The following is a 12,500-nucleotide window of genomic DNA, read 5'->3' on the forward strand; positions in this document are numbered from 1 at the left end:
TCTCTCCCCCATCCCCTCTCTCCCCCCCATCCCTCCCATCTCTCCCCCCATCCCTCTCTCCACCCCATCCCTCCCTCTCCCCCATCCATCCCTCCCTCACTCTCTCCCCCCCAATCCCTCCCTCTCCCCCATCCCATCCCTCTCCCCCCCATCCCTCCCATCCCCCCCCTCTCTCCCCCATCCCTCCCTCATCCCTCCCCCCCATCTCTCCCCCCCATCCCTCCCTCATCCCTCCCCCAACCCTCCTCTCTCCCCCCCATCCATCCCTCTCCCCCCCCATCCATCCCTCTCTCAGCTGTGTGTTAGATAATATGTGTGAGGCTGTGTGCTGTAAATGACCAAGAGGTTTGTGCCAATATAATGTAAGGTCCTCTAGAAAATACACACAGAGCCCATGTGAGGACCAGCTATGTCCATTCCAACAGGGGAGGAACGATGACAGAGGCAGGAGGAAATGCTTCCATACAGGGTTTGGAGCAGACACTACAGGATGGATAAGAGAGAAACATGGGGGGGGGGGGGGGGGGGGGGGGGGTTAGGGAAGAGACTGGGAGAGGGGCAGTTTTGGGGTCTACTCAACAGGGTGCATGGGAGAGGGGGTGTGACGAGGGGCAGTTTTGGGGGAGACTCTACAGGGTGAATTAGATGGGGGACGGGGGGACGGGGGGATTCCAAGGGAACAGTCTGTTCCTCATTATCCTGGCTCCCTGTGAGGGGCCTGGTGATGGCTCTATTCTGACCACCTCCAGGTCACAGGGTCAGCGCAGCCCACAGGGGTCAACTCTCCCGCAAACACCTCAACTCCACTAATCACCACCAACCAGACAGAAACACAATTATCTACACTAGGGGACAAAAACACCTGATCCAAAATACATTAGCACATTAGGCCTTAAAACACACATACTAACGCACACATATTGTACACAACGACAAAGGAATAACTGGCCCTAAATGAAGGAGGTAGACACCCATTCTCTGAAATACTCAGTTATTTTGAATACCTGTTACTTTGACAGCCTACAGTAAATTACTGACAACAAACTCAATCATCTAGTCCCTTAGTCTGAACATTGAACCACCATGTCAAATAAGGAATAAACTACACTGAACTCAAACATAACGAGATATTGGTCTCAGCACAGTCAATTCTAATGTTATGTACATTTATATTTTTATAAGCTGCATGTCATCACTGTCTGAACATGTATTGAAAGCAGTAACTCTCAATGTACCCTGACTCTATGACAAAGAAAATATATTTAAAATAACTTCTAAAGTTTTGAAATAGTATGTTCGTTAATTGTAAAATATGGCAGTTTTTTCAATTTCCTGAAAAGTGTCTGTTTTGGAGATGACGTTGTCAGACAGCATTTGATGTGTAAATATTTGATAAATGTACACTAAAACCCTGTAGCACAGGGATACAAATGAATGTATGGAAACACATGCAGTCCTCTTTTCTCCCCCTCTTCCTAAGACCCTGAAAAAAGTGTGGATATTCCACCAGATTTAGGCTTTTTTCCTGGGCACACACAGACAGCACAAATATTTACTATCTGCTCTTCAGACTGCGAGCTGAACACGACGGCACACAAGGATAGAGAGGGAAAAAGAGAGAGAAGTTACATTTTTAATCGGACAATTTTTTTGCCTTCGAGCAAACAGGTTGAATACAAGAAGGCTAGCGCCAACACACACACACACACACACACACACACACACACACACACACAGTGTGTCCTTTGGCAAATTCTCCTTTTTCACTCTTGCATGAAGTACAAAAAAATGGAGAGGATAAGAGAAGGAAAGGGAAGAGAAAACGTCCCCACAGAGTTTTTCTCCCTTCCTGGTGTGAGCGCCAGCCCCCGCAGAGCCCCTATGTAATTTCCAGTTCCTCAGAATTCAGGTATTAATAAAGGCCCCATGGGGAACTGCACACAATATAACCCTACATTTTCAGGCATTATGAAAGGACACCCCCAGGGGTCTTTGGCTCAAATTTATGAAATGCAGGCATTGTAAAAAAGGCACCCCAGGGGAGTCCCACTGCAATAGAAATCTGCTGAATTCAAAGCATTTTCGGAGCCCTGGTGGGAGCCATTACTCCCTCTGGAAGCTTTTTTTCCCTCTTTTTTTGCAAAACATGTGTTGCTGACATGTTGACAGATTGCTCAGTGAAGTGTTTAGGTGCATGCACAAGCCGAGTCTTTTCAGAGACACAGCACCGCACTCTGCCAGAGAGACTCTCAGCGCCCAAAACTGGTACCATCCATATTTTATAACAGGGAGAGGAAAGTAGGCTGGAAGAGAGAGAGAGAGAGAGAAAGGGAAGAAGAGAGAGAGAGGGACAGAACGATAAAAGAGAGGAATAGAAAGACAGAACGAGGGAGGGGAATAAGGAAGGGCGAAATGGAGGGAGGAAGAGGGAGAGAGAGAACTTCATCGTGAAAAATGAACCCTGTGATGAAAAATGACTTCCATTGTGCTTCACAACAACCCTCCTCTGTCTCACCCCCCCCTTCTCCTTCTCTCTGCACGCTGTGCCCCCCTTCCCTCCTCTCAATCCTCCTTTCCTATGGAGGCAGGGCTCTTGCTCTCCCTGCAAAACCTGAGTTTACAACCAGCTGTGACTGCATTTGTATCTGTGCCAAGGGCTTAGTGGAGGAATCTTCAGGCCACCCTCAGGCTCCAAGCAGAGAGAGGGAGGGAAGGAGCGAGGAAGGGAGGGAGAGAGAAGGAAACAGAGGGAGAGAGAGACAGAGAAAGCAGCACAACCCATCTAACACCAATAACATGAGAGATACCCACAGTCCAATGTGTTTACTCTGTCAAACACTCAAATAAAAATAGCTTTTACTTAATAGACAGAAACAGACAAAACCACACACAAACAGTACAACAGTACATTATGATGCATGCACACACACACACACCACACGCACACACACACACAAAGACAGTGTGTAAAGAAAGGAGCTGTCTGGTGATTTTGCCTCAGGTTGCTCTCTCATCCCAACCTCTTCTCACTAGTCTCTCACTATTACTCTCCCTCCATCAATCACCCTCTCCTTCTCTTTCTATCCTTCTCCTTCTCCATAACCCTCCATCCGTCAACCACTCTCTCATTCTCTTTCTCTCCTTGTCTCTCTCTCCCTCCCTCCCTCTCGGTGGAGGAAAGTGATCTGTGGCTTTAATAAGAGTCCTGTCCTCGTGTCGGATTCAGCTGCCACCATGACGACAGGCAGGAAGGAGAATGGAAATGTATTCATGGCGTGGGGAACCTGGGGCGAGGGGGTCTGGGGGGGCACGGGGCACCCTAGAGACACCCAATCACCCAGGGGCCCCCGCCTTAAACAGACGCTCTACACTCTCCCCTCTCTTTCTAGACAGACTCCCTGGCAGGCAGGCTGGGGGCTCCAACACCATGCCCACCTGCTGAGGAGACGCACAGCTGCACCCAGAGATAGAGAGAGAGAGATAGAGGAGGAGAAATTATATGATCTTAGAGGGAGAGAGAGCGTGAGCGAGAGCTAGAGAGATAAAAAAAAGAGAGAGTGAAATGGAGCAGCAGTGAGAGTCAGATTCCAGTCTGCTCGTCTCATGGGTGACCGTGCCAGGCAGACAGAGGGCATATGGGGCATGCCGGAGCTCGACCTAAATGTCCCAACACCATTACCCTCTACCAAACACACACAGCCTGTGCTTCATGTCCGGCATGAACACATATACACAAGCAAACACTGGTATGCTAGCACTTTCAATAGCCTTATGTCTTAGAATGTATGCATGTTATGCATGAGACCGGATGTGTATCTGTAAGAGGAAACTAGCTTTACATCAACTGCCGTGTTGTTAGAAGGATGCTGAAAGAAAGTGTCATTCTCCCACTCCTCACTTCCCCGTCTCTCTCTTCCTCCCTCGCTCTTTCTGAGGTGAGAGTGTGAGCAGGACAGTGCTTTTCTAACTGTCAAGTCTGTAACCCCCCTCTCTCACACACACACTCTCTCTCTCTCTCCCTCCTCGTCTGCGCTCTTACCAGCTCCTCTCAGTCTCCTGAAGTCGGGTTAATTAGTGCTCACCTCCTATTTGTATCTGACAGGCCGAGGCACCACCCCCTCTCCTGACTGACAGCTCTCTCACCTACCCACAGCGCTCCACTGTTCATCACCAGCAGACCCGTCACTGCTTAACTCGAAACTCTCCCTCTCTCTCAGTATCTTGCGTCTATTCCTCCCTCTCTGCACAATACTTACTTCAACCTCCCTGTTAGGTTCACACATTCAAGTAATTAATGTACAGTGAGGGAAAAAAGTATTTGATCCCCTGCTGATTTTGTACGTTTGCCCACTGACAAAGAAATGATCAGTCTATAATTTTAATGGTAGGTTTATTTGAACAGTGAGAGACAGAATAACAACAACAAAATCCAGAAAAACGCAGTTTCAAAAATGTTATAAATTGATTTGCATTTGAATGAGGGAAATAAGTATTTGACCCCTCTGCAAAACAGGACTTAGTACTTGGTGGCAAAACCCTTGTTGGCAATCACAGAGGTCAGATGTTTCTTGTAGTTAGCCACCAAGTTTGCACACATCTCAGGAGGGATTTTGTCCCACTCCTCTTTGCACTCCTCTTCTCCAAGTCATTAAGGTTTCGAGGCTGACGTTTGGCATCTCGAACCTTCAGCTCCCTCCACAGATTTTCTATGGGATTAAGGTCTGGAGACTGGCTAGGCCACTCCAGGACCTTAATGTGATTCTTCTTGAGCCACTCCTTTGTTGCCTTGGCCGTGTGTTTTGGGTCATTGTCATGCTGGAATACCCATCCACGACCCATTTTCAATGCCCTGGCTGAGGGAAGGAGGTTCTCACCCAAGATTTGACGGTACATGGCCCCGTCCATCGTCACTTTAGTGCGGTGAAGTTGTCCTGTCCCCTTAGCAGAAAAACACCCCCAAAGCATAATGTTTCCACCTCCATGTTTGACGGTGGGGATGGTGTTCTTGGGGGTCATACGCAGCATTCCTCCTCCTCCAAACACGGCGAGTTGAGTTGATGTCAAAGAGCTCCATTTTGGTCTCATCTGACCACAACACTTTCACCCAGTTCTCCTCTGAATCATTCAGATGTTCATTGGCAAACTTCAGACGGGCATCTATATGTGCTTTCTTGAGCAGGGGGACCTTGCGGGCGCTGCAGGATTTCAGTCCTTCACGGCGTAGCGTGTTACCAATTGTTTTCTTGGTGACTATGGTCCCAGCTGCCTTGAGATCATTGACAAGATCCTCCCGTGTAGTTCTGGGCTGATTCCTCACCGTTCTCATCATCATTGCAACTCCACGAGGTGAGATCTTGCATGGAGCCCCAGGCCGAGGGAGATTGACAGTTATTTTGTGTTTCTTCCATTTGCGAATAATCGCACCAACTGTTGTCACCTTCTCAGCAAGATGCTTGGCGATGGTCTTGTAGCCAATTCCAGCCTTGTGTAGGTCTACAATCTTGTCCCTGACATCCTTGGAGAGATCTTTGGTCTTGGCCATGGTGGAGAGTTTGGAATCTGATTGATTGATTGCTTCTGTGAACAGGTGTCTTTTATACAGGTAACAAGCTGAGATTAGGAGCACTCCCTTTAAGAGTGTGCTCCTAATCTCAGCTCATTACCTGTATAAAAGACACCTGGGAGCCAGAAATCTTTCTGATTGAGAGGGGGTCAAATACTTATTTCCCTCATTAAAATGCAAATCAATTTATAACATTTTTGACATGCATTCTTCTGGATTTTTTTGTTGTTATTCTGTCTCTCACTGTTCAAATAAACCTACCATTAAAATTATAGACTGATCATTTCTTTGTCAGTGGGCAAACGTACAAAATCAGCAGGGGATCGAATACTTTTTTCCCCTCACTGTACATAAATACACACATTTGCATGTTGTTTTCTTTTAGGTCTGGTCATGTTTTTACAGTTGCAGATAGAAATGTATTGGCGGTTAGGTGTGAAAGGTTGTGAGCTGATGCATTCAGTTCAAGCATGAAGCTCAGCTGCAGTCCAGAGATCACCCTAAACACTTCTGTGTGTGTGCGTGTGTGTATGTCAATGTGTATGTCTCTGCCCCCCACTTGCCCGCTGCTATGCGACATGGGTTGAAGAGCAGAGGTGTGTGTGTATGTGTGTATATGTCTGTGAGTGCATGTGTGTGAGATGGGGGGCAGTCTGCTATATATAAACCAGCAAAACTAAACAGAGGATTGCAGCATAAACACAGGGCCCCCACAGAAGGGAGTGGAGGAGGTGCCCATTCTGGCTTGAGGAAGATGGGAGTCTGAATGGCCCCATTGGCTCAGGCTGGTCCATTGGTTCTGTGATGGTGCCTGTGGTGTCTTAACCCCGGGGCCCACAGCTCCTCCTGACCCACCCCCCGGCACTCAGCTCTAGCCCAGGCCTGACCGACAGTGGGGAGGCGGGCAAGGGCGGGGGGGTCAGCTGTGCAGGGCCGCGGGGGAGAGGGGGGATGCAGAGGGAGGGGTTCTCACAGCCAGAGCCCAACCTTGACAGGTCGCAGGGCAGCGGAGCGGAGCACCGAATGTTCTCCATTTGATCTCTAGGTTTTTTCCAAGCTCTCCTCAGGGAGCCGGTGCTACAGATTTCTTCTCCTGTTGAGACTCTCCACAGACTCTTCCCACACTATGGCACGCATGCACGATCAACCTCTAGTATCTGTCTCTCTGACACACACACACACACAACCATGCATAAGGCCCAACACACCACTCCATGTTCCACAGAAACACAGACGTACACACAAAAAACACAAACTAAATGAAATAGAAAATACATGCCACACTACATAGGCCTATGTCAAGGAAATAGACATCCTCTAACACAAACACACCACTTCCACACAGCTAACACAAACATGGCCTCTCCAGCAGAGTCAACAGCAGCAGGGGGAAGGATGTATTGCACTGTGTTTTCCTCTATAAATGCCCAGCCCCGGACTGGACTTGATTGGACTGGACTGGCGTGGCGGCCAGAGTATGCTAAGAGCAGCTCATAGTCTGGCTGCTCACAGGGCTTCCGTACACTGGGTGGCCTATTTTGTACTCTTATTAGCAGAAAAATAGCATGTTGTGTAGAGAGAGAGAGAGAGACGGGGGTCAGATCAGGGAAGACTCTTACCCCATTAGGGCTCAGAGGGTGGAGGGGGCAGGCAGAGAAACCACATGTTGAAAAGGGGTTTTGGGTGAGGTGGTGGAGGGAGCAGAGCAGCCCCTCAGCTCAACAGGCTGTCCAAACAAAGCTCTGTCCCACCAGGCCCCTACCAACACAGCTGCACAGCCCCGATACACAGACACAGTCTAGAGTTACTGCTTCTCTCGGATACGACCAGGCAGAGCAGGTCTGTGTGGGCCATGGAGTGAGAGAGACCCACACGCAGCACGCAGGGGGTTATTACAGGATTTCAGGTGAAATTCACCAGTCACACTGGTTTATGTCAGCCGTGGAATGGAATTACTCCATCGCATTATACCTGTGCTCAGTCCCCCTGCAGACAGTATGGCCTCCCAGACTCACATGTGCTCAGAGTAATAGGAAATTAATGGAGCCACTTTATGAACCTGCTGCTGAGTGGCTGAATTACCTGGCACTTGTCTAAACACCTGGGACCCATCCTCTAGTCTACTGCCATTCCCACAACATGGCCTCCCAGCTCTGACTACCACCCATACCAAGATGGCCTCCGATTCTGTGGTTCCCTAATCAAGTAAACATGTGTAAGCACACACACACAAAGTGTTGGCGTGTGTTTATCCCCAACAGATAGATGGAGGGAGGCAGCATCCTGTGCCACTGTCCCCCACAAGGCAGAATCCCAGGAGTGCCACAGAGAACTTAAAAGGATTCGTCAGTGAATGTTTTTTAATTTACTGTTCTTTTCAATAATAATATTAAAGCTGAGGTCCGGGGGGGAATGCCAGCCCCCCAGTCGAAGCCTGGGATTATTCTGCAATCTCCACCACTCACTCCCTGGAGACCGTATGTTTTATCATTTCATTTCATTTCTTTCTTTTCCTCCACTCGCTCTTCGCTCAGCAACATGTAGTTCTCCCTTGACTCTGAGCTGAAATCACATCTCCCAGCCTTCACTCTGACAGGCGGAGGAAGGGAGGGAGGGAGTCGTCAAAGAGGAACATCAGTGTGAGACACGTCTCAGTTCTGGGTCATCCTCTGTCGTTCAGCATTAGGGTGTATGCAACACAACATGTAAACGTTAAGTATCTAATGTCCAGCCAACCCCTGGGTCACTCATATTCATACACCTTCCTTGTTTGAGCTCAGGCCTTGCTCCCTCTCCCAGTCTGAACTCACACTAAGCCCCCTATAGCCCCCACCATGACTCCCCCTCTCCAGCCCCTATCAAACACACACACTAAGGGCTGTTGTGTTTGGAGCTTGAGTGGCTTTGTCGATCGTTTTTGCGGTCATTAAGGAGCAGGCCTTGATTAATCTGCTAGGAACCAGATGCCCCTGCTGGGCGCCCTTGAGCCTTCCATTAATTACACTGCTCCTAATAACGCCTATTGTGTGAACTGTGTTAGCTTTAAACAAGTCTGTCCCTTAGGAACACTAAACAACACTGGTGTTAGTGGCGTATGACTACAGCCAACAGCAATAGGAGCCCGGGGGGGGGGCCCTTAGCCAGTCAGAACCAATCACATGTCTAAGGCATGAAGTGAAATATCAACGTAAATGCGCTCAGGTATCACACTTGTTCCGTTTACAAACCTCTAGTACTCCGAGGTCTGAATGGAATGAAATGGGTCAAAAGGTACAACACTGGATATACATACTAAAACAAACCCAGTCAGACAGTCACATAAGGACACAGACACAGAGCCCGATTCAATCCAGTCTATCATGGCAATGTGGAAGTATTCACACACCACCTTATTGTGAAAACTGCAGGCCTCTAGCTACCCGTGATAGAGTCCACCTAGCATTTACTGTACACATTTCCTACCATTCAACAATATAATGACTATGGGGAAAAGGTTATTTGATATGCTACCATTTAAAGATGCACTATGCAGAAATCGCTATTCCATTTTTTGGTTGCTACAATTCAGTTGGTAGAGCATGGCGCTTGCAACGCCAGGGTTGTGGGTTCGATTCCCACGGGGGGCCAGTATGAAAAAAAAATGTATGCACTCACTAACTGTAAGTAGCTCTGGATAAGAGCATCTGCTAAATGACTAAAATGTACATGTAAAATGTAGAGAATCATTGTACCATTTAAACCACTGTGAAATATATTTCCATAACAAAAAATATTGTCTTTTCAGCGGTTAGAAGCTGGTGTACAAAACCAAAAGTAAAAGATGCAAAAACGAAACTTAAGAACGGGAAGCATAGAAATAGAGCACATAGAACAGATCTACCGCTTCTTAGACTTGACTTCAACGTGAATGACAGATCTATAAGTCACATTTCTATGCGAATTTGGTCAGGTCACCCAAAAAGTTACACATTGCAGCTTTATTTACTACACAAGGTATTGGGTTGATTGAATTGAAAGGTGGTATTGACCCGAGCCCCCTGGCCCCAAAATAACCCAGTGTTTGTAGATGTAGCCCACCCTGTGGTTATCTTACCTGCAGTGTAGTGGATTCATTTTAGTGTGTATATGATGTCTTACCTGCGGGGCAGTGGTTGGTGCGGTGGTCAGTCAGCTCGGCCAGACACTCAAAGTCCTGCTGGCAGTTGTCGCAGGTGAAGATGGACTCATCGTCCAGGTCATCGTCCCCTATGCGGTCGTCATGGCTGGTGACACTGTGGTCCCCATCCTCCAGGGCTGCACGCTGCTCCTTCCTCGCCGCCTCGCGGTCCAACACAGCAGGGACATCTGGGACAAGAACACAGAGAGAGGGAAACTGAGTCCCAGCATGTAACGGATACAGCCGGAACTACTGATCTACTGGAGATTGGTCAGAGGTAATAGATAGTTTTTTTGATGGAGTCAATTTGTACCAGCAATTGACCAGGACAAGCAATATTTCAAGTCCATCTCATACTAAAGATGTCCCTGGTCACATGACCTACGTGTGCTCTCTAATGGAGGATCTATGTGAGGTGGCATTAGAGAGGGTATGAGGACTCAAGGCTCTGGAGGGAGACGGCTCATGCCAACCTGTGTGCCCACGCTGCTACTCATGGCATGCAGAGAGGAGGACCAGTGGAAAAATCTGCCTCCACAATCCTCCCTCTGACATTGTGGCTCCATTTTCACACCTTATTATCACATTAAACACTCTGTTCCAAAAGGACTGCACTGGAGACTGAGGAGGGAGGGAGGGAGGGAGGGAGGGAAAGGGAGGAGGGAGAGAGAGAGAGGGATAGAGAGAAAGAAAGAGAGCGGGGGAACGTGAGTGCAGAAGAGGAGGGAGGTAAAGGGAATGAGAGATGGAGAGGGAGTGGGGGTGGTTTTGCTGGCTGGCTCCCTAAGGCTCCACATCCTGTCTAATCATGGTGGACTTGTGCAATCAGAGGAGAGCAGGAGGAGGCCATTCCTGCACTCCACATCTCTGATCAGCACTAATTTGGCAGTGCCCAGCGCTCTGCCCGCCCGCCACTCTGCTGCTGGTAATGGGCTCTGGCCCATGACCCCAGCCCCACAGCACAACCTAGGTTTTAGGTAGGTAGGTTGGTAGGGAGAGAGAGGAGAGAGAGAGTGTCTGGGCTGGATCAGGGAGATAGAAACTGGGTGTGGAGGTTCCACACTCGTCCTCTCGGGGAGTGATGCGGAGGGTGGATGGAGGGATGAATGGGGCGTTTAGGGGGGAAAGGAGGGAGGGAGGGTTATGGCCATCTGTCCAGTGGTGAAAGCACCGTCTGGATAGGGAGGAGAGTGGCCCCTAACTGAAGCTACACGGACACAAGCACCTTACACACAGACTACACATACACATCTAGACATGAACATACCCACATATTGATATGCGCCTTAAACAAACAATCTTTCATCCATGACAGAGGAAATGCATTTTAGCAGTCAAACACACGCACACACATGAATGCACAATCAAACTTACATTAATACACGCATGTGCACAAACCCTCATTCCCCCAGGTGCACTCATGCCAGAGGTAAGGGTACTGCCAACTCCAGTACATGCCAGCACAACCGGCTACCATGACAACAAGGGAGGAGCCAGATGGGACCTTGCTCTTCCCCTCTCCACCTCTCCTCCTCCTCTTTTCCCCCTCTCTCCTTCCCTCTACTCCACAGGGCTCAGGGAGATGGATGGGAGGAAGAGGAGAGGATGAGAGTGCCTGGCACAGTTGGGAGAGTGTGTGTGTGTGTGTGTGTGGGGGAGGGGGGGGGGGGGGGGTGTTGCGCCCCATGCCATCCAGAAACCCCTCCTCAGCCCCCTGCCACCCCCGCTCTGCAGCAGCCCCCCTCCCCTCCAGTAAGCCTTTCAAATCTCTGATGGAGGAGGGGGTCTCAGCAGGGGGGTCCGAAGCACACTTCATTTAGAGGCCTGCTACACAGTGCTGCTGTCTCTGTCATTAGGCCTCCCTGGATGTGCCTGCTACCGGGGAAGATTGATACAGCGGTGGTGCGCACCCCAGCTGTACCCACTGCAGCTCCAGCAGTGGCCCTGATAAACACAGAGCACACTATTTATCTGGAGGGAGGAGAGGAGATGAGAGGATAATGGTCCTGATTGGCGGTGATTCGTTTTTCGGGAGAGGTGACAGATGCCAGTCGACGTAAACAAAGCGAGCTGGTTTCTCTACCTGGTTTAGATCACACCACTGGAATAGGACTCACAATGGAAAGGAGGGGGTTTACAGCTAAACACTACCACACAGTTGCAAAGTCTAACACTGGCACCATATATAAGATAAAGACCTATGGTGGAATGTTGTCATCCACACAGCAACACTGCCCTCACAGGCAAAGACAAGGTATACTACAATATTACCCAACCAGCCACACACACCTAGATGTGCCGTAATGTGTGCTGAGGTCATTATTAATAAGGCTCTGCAGAGTCGTTTGAGACGCGCTGAGTGTTTTCAAACATAATTCAATTTGAGGGGAGGAAACCGAAATGAAATGAGGGATTACGTTGGAAGTGGTGTCCAAGGAGACTAATGATTTCTAAATGACCATTCAGAAGAACAAGGCCTCTTTATGCCCCCAGATATATTCTTAGAGACCATATTTCTCACCCAGACAGCCTATTTTCTCCCTACCTGTCTGCTAGGTTGGAGAGCTAAAGATGCACAGCGCTCTGTCAATGGTTAATGCAAAGACAGCACTGCTAGTGGCCAGGTTTCCTCTGCCACTAATAAACAGTAGTGTTCCTAGATTTCATGTAGCAAACATAAATGACATGTATATGTGAGGTCAATAAGGTCGTAGGTCAAACACCTTTCTCTGTTAGGCAGTCATGGCAGTTGCCAGAGGGTCTCCTGACAAGGTAGTTGTG

The 12,500-nt window shown here is 48.8% G+C and overlaps 1 protein-coding gene across 1 annotated transcript in view; it reads right to left on the minus strand.

Annotated features, from left to right (window-relative positions):
- The window catches only part of LOC311135335 (zinc finger protein 423-like), a gene marked incomplete at its 3' end in the record, with an annotated part of 124,026 nt that overhangs the window by 78,398 nt on the left and 33,128 nt on the right, over positions 1-12,500 (minus strand). Inside the window, exon 3 of the mRNA XM_084169280.1 lies at positions 9,701-9,907. Within this exon, the coding sequence (XP_084025406.1) occupies positions 9,701-9,907 (207 nt within the window). The remainder of the gene's footprint in view (positions 1-9,700; positions 9,908-12,500) is intronic.

The sequence above is a fragment of the Coregonus lavaretus genome (genome assembly GCF_964263955.1).
Source record: "Coregonus lavaretus genome assembly, chromosome: 9".
Classification (NCBI taxonomy): Eukaryota; Metazoa; Chordata; class Actinopteri; order Salmoniformes; family Salmonidae; genus Coregonus; species Coregonus lavaretus.